This window comes from Bison bison, unplaced genomic scaffold (assembly GCF_000754665.1).
Source record: "Bison bison bison isolate TAMUID 2011002044 unplaced genomic scaffold, Bison_UMD1.0 scf7180017864529, whole genome shotgun sequence".
NCBI classification, from domain to species: domain Eukaryota; kingdom Metazoa; phylum Chordata; class Mammalia; order Artiodactyla; family Bovidae; genus Bison; species Bison bison.
Window position 1 is genome coordinate 407,902 of NW_011495079.1, and position 3,561 is coordinate 411,462.

Genomic DNA, 3,561 nt, shown 5'->3' on the forward strand with positions numbered 1-3,561 from the left:
GTCCCGAACCCTCCTCCCTCCTCCCTCCCCATACCATCCCTCTGGGCCATCCCAGTACACCAGCCCCAAGCATCCAGCGTCATGCATCGAACCTGGACTGGCAACTCGTTTCCTACATGATATTTTACATGTTTCATTGCCATTCTCCCAAATCTTCCCACCCTCTCCCTTTCCCACAGAGTCCATAAGACTGTTCAATACATCAGTGTCTCTTTTGCTGTCTCGTACACTGGGTTATTGTTACCATCTTTCTAAATTCCATATATATGCGTTAGTATACTGTATTTATGTTTTTCCTTCTGGCTTACTTCACTCTGTATAATAGGCTCCAGTTTTATCCACCTCATCAGAACTGATTCAAATAGTTTCTGTTCCTCTAAAGGACTTCTGTGGGTACTTTTAAAGAACACTATGCTCACTTGTTATAAAAAACATGACAAGAAATACATAGGACTGGAATTCAAGTATATAATTTGCATGTTTTAGTATGTTTGGAAATCATGCTTCATTAGATTTTTTAAAAAATGAATTAGGTAGGCCATGGCTTATATAAAATAAATGTATATTTAATCTTTTAAGCAGTAATGAAAAATGAATTACAAATGGATTTTACTAGAAAATAATTGGATGTGGTTCATGCTTAGTACTTTTGAAAGTGTAAAAATATGGTCCCCACACACACCACCAACTTTCCTCTGACACCTTGCAGGGCTTGCCAAATGAAAGTTGGAAAATATCCAAAGTAAACAGTAATTATGAGCTCTGTGACACCTACCCTGCCATCATTGTTGTGCCAACTAGTGTAAAAGATGATGATCTTTCAAAAGTAGCAGCATTTCGAGCAAAAGGTAGAATCCCGGTAAGTAATAAACAATGTTATTTAGATATGAACATATACTGTATTTGGTCTAATATGGGGAAAAGCAAGTTAGAAAAAAATCTCATGGAGAAAATGGAAAGTAGAAAAAGAAGTCTATAAACCTGAACATATCTTTGATTCTCAAGAACTATCTATATAAGCATTTTGTCTGCCTGCTGTGACCCCACCTGCCATGAGTTCATGTTACTAAGTACCAGGGTAACTTCAATCATGCTTTTAAAACATGGTATATGGATAGCAGAGGGCTAAGCTTGCTAATGTGCTGACAGTTTGTGTCACTGGTGTCACTGAGTCATCCTGGAGAAAATACATTCTTTCTTAGATACTGAGGGGAAGGCTGTACCTGTACTGGGAGGGCCACCATTGCAGAAAGAAATAGTAGCCAACAGGGGGTGAAGTATTTTAAAAGATTTGTTGGTATACAAAAAACCCTGCACATGTTTAGTGGATCCAGTTTGGTGAGTTTGGATATATGTGTACACTGGGGATACATATTAGGGAGGGAACCACAGTTAGGGAGGGAGTGCATGTCTTGAGCCCTGCATGTGCCATGTGGTTGACCCCAAGTGTCTTGGTCACTGGAGGAAAATGGTAGGTTTGGGGACATAGCTTTAGATTTTACAAGAGACTGTTTACTTTGTCCTCATTTGGGCATGTACACCATAGTTGAGATCCAAGTGTTAATTGCCCAAACGTGTCTGACTCTTTGTGACCCCATGGACTATAGCCCACCGGGCTCCTCTGTCCATTGGATTCTCCAGGCAAGAATACTGGAGTGGGTTGCCATGCCCTTCTCCAGGGGATCTTCCCAACTCAGGGATCAAAGCTGGGTCTCTTGCATTGCAGGCAGATTGTTTACCATCTGAGTCACAGCTGAGATTCAAAGGTGTTTTTAAATGAGGAGACAAAATCAGTCGATCAAATAGAAATGGGCTTGGTGTTAGTCACGGTTTGACTTAGTTTCTGTTTTTCTTAGAATCCTAGAATTTTAAACGCAAAGGAAATTTTTTAGAGCTCACTTAGTCAGACTCCTTTCTGCCTAACCCAAACATTGAGTCTCATGGCTACTTTCATACTGTTTCAGGCTGAACCGTCCCTTTTGACAAAAATACTAAAAGCAGGTGTGCTTAAGAACTTGGTGGCTCAGTGCTAAAGAATGTGCCTGCCAATGCAGGAGACGCAGGAGACCTGGGTTCGATCCCTGGGTTGGGAAGATCCCCTAGAGAAGAAAATGGCAACTCACTCTAATATTCTTGCCTGGAGAACTCCATGGACAGAGGAGCCTGGAGGGCTACAGTTCATGGGGTCGCAAAGAGTCAGACACGACTGAGAAACTGAGCATACACACAGGTACATTAGAGCACATCTTGGTTTCCATACTAATACTTGTTGCTTTCAAACACTAGGTGTTGTCATGGATTCATCCAGAAAGTCAGGCAACAATTACCCGTTGCAGCCAGCCGCTTGTGGGTCCCAATGATAAGCGCTGCAAGGAAGATGAGAAGTACCTGCAAACAATAATGGATGCTAATGCACAGGCTCACAAACTCATCATCTTTGATGCCCGGCAAAACAGCGTCGCTGACACAAACAAGGTACTGCAGAAGCTCTTCCTGTGAGCTGTTTCTAAAGCTTCATGCTGTTCAGATAGCCCCGTGAAGGTGGACTCCTGCGGAGCAGCCCACAGTGGGCCTCCTAGATCTCCAGCCCTCGTAAACCTGGTCTTCTCATTGTCCCTCCACAATCCTGTCTGCTGACCCAGAAAGTAAAGACCCAGAAAGAGAATGATCACCTAGAGAATCTAGTAAGCGTTTTAGTGAAAGGATTGTGAGGCCCATGGAAGTCCCTTTAACCTTTGATTACTTGACCAATTCATATCTGGCCTGAAGCTCTGTACAAATGGAGTCAGCTGTGTGAAACAAGGCACCCAGCTCCGTCCTAGCCCACCAGCTGACAGTGTGGGGCTGTGCGGCCCAGCCTCTGATGCCCTCTTTCCAATGGAAAGGCTCTGAGTGGAGTCCTTTCTATTTCCCACAGATGACTGGCTGACAGTGCAGTCCTGCTGGCAGGTCTGTGGCAGTCAGAGTCCTGGCCCTTCCATGAGGAATTTCAGGTATTGGGATGGTGCGGACAGCCCTTACCATCTCATGTTGTTGTCATTCAGCTACTCAGTCGTGTCCGATTCTTTGCGACCCCATGGACTGCAGCATGCCAGACTTCCCTGTGCTTCACCATCTCCCGGAGCTTGCTCAAACTCATGTCCACTGAGACAGTGATGCCATCCAACCATCTCATCCTCTTTTGTTCCCTTCTCCTCTTGCCCTCAATATTTCCCAGCATTAACTCATGCCTACCTGTAAAATGATACTCGGGTAACAAACATGTAATGAGCATGTACTAGGGAGCAGGTGCTGGGGATACTCCAGGGTAGATGAGGCAAGGTGCTCCTTGTAGGCAGAGTTCACTGTTCTGGTGGAGCTTGTGCTACTGGGCCAGGCTTCACAGAGGAGGTGGCGTCTGAGGTGGTTTTGGATGATCTGCGGCAAGACACATCTGACATATGCCTGAGCATGTCATTTATGAAAAGGGCAAGAAGGGGAATGCCTGAGGGCTCCCCTGCTGTGCCCCCCTCAGCAGTGCTTGGAGGTATTTGTTTCTCTTGGCAGCTTGTGGCCCTGCTT

At 44.8% G+C, this 3,561-nt stretch overlaps 1 protein-coding gene across 1 annotated transcript in view; it reads left to right on the top strand.

The window, feature by feature from the left end:
- Nucleotides 1-3,561, top strand: part of MTMR1 (myotubularin related protein 1) — a 32,489-nt gene that overhangs the window by 10,536 nt on the left and 18,392 nt on the right. Inside the window, exons 7-8 of the mRNA XM_010831567.1 lie at nt 710-859; nt 2,287-2,475. Coding sequence (XP_010829869.1) covers nt 710-859; nt 2,287-2,475 — 339 coding nt within the window. The remainder of the gene's footprint in view (nt 1-709; nt 860-2,286; nt 2,476-3,561) is intronic.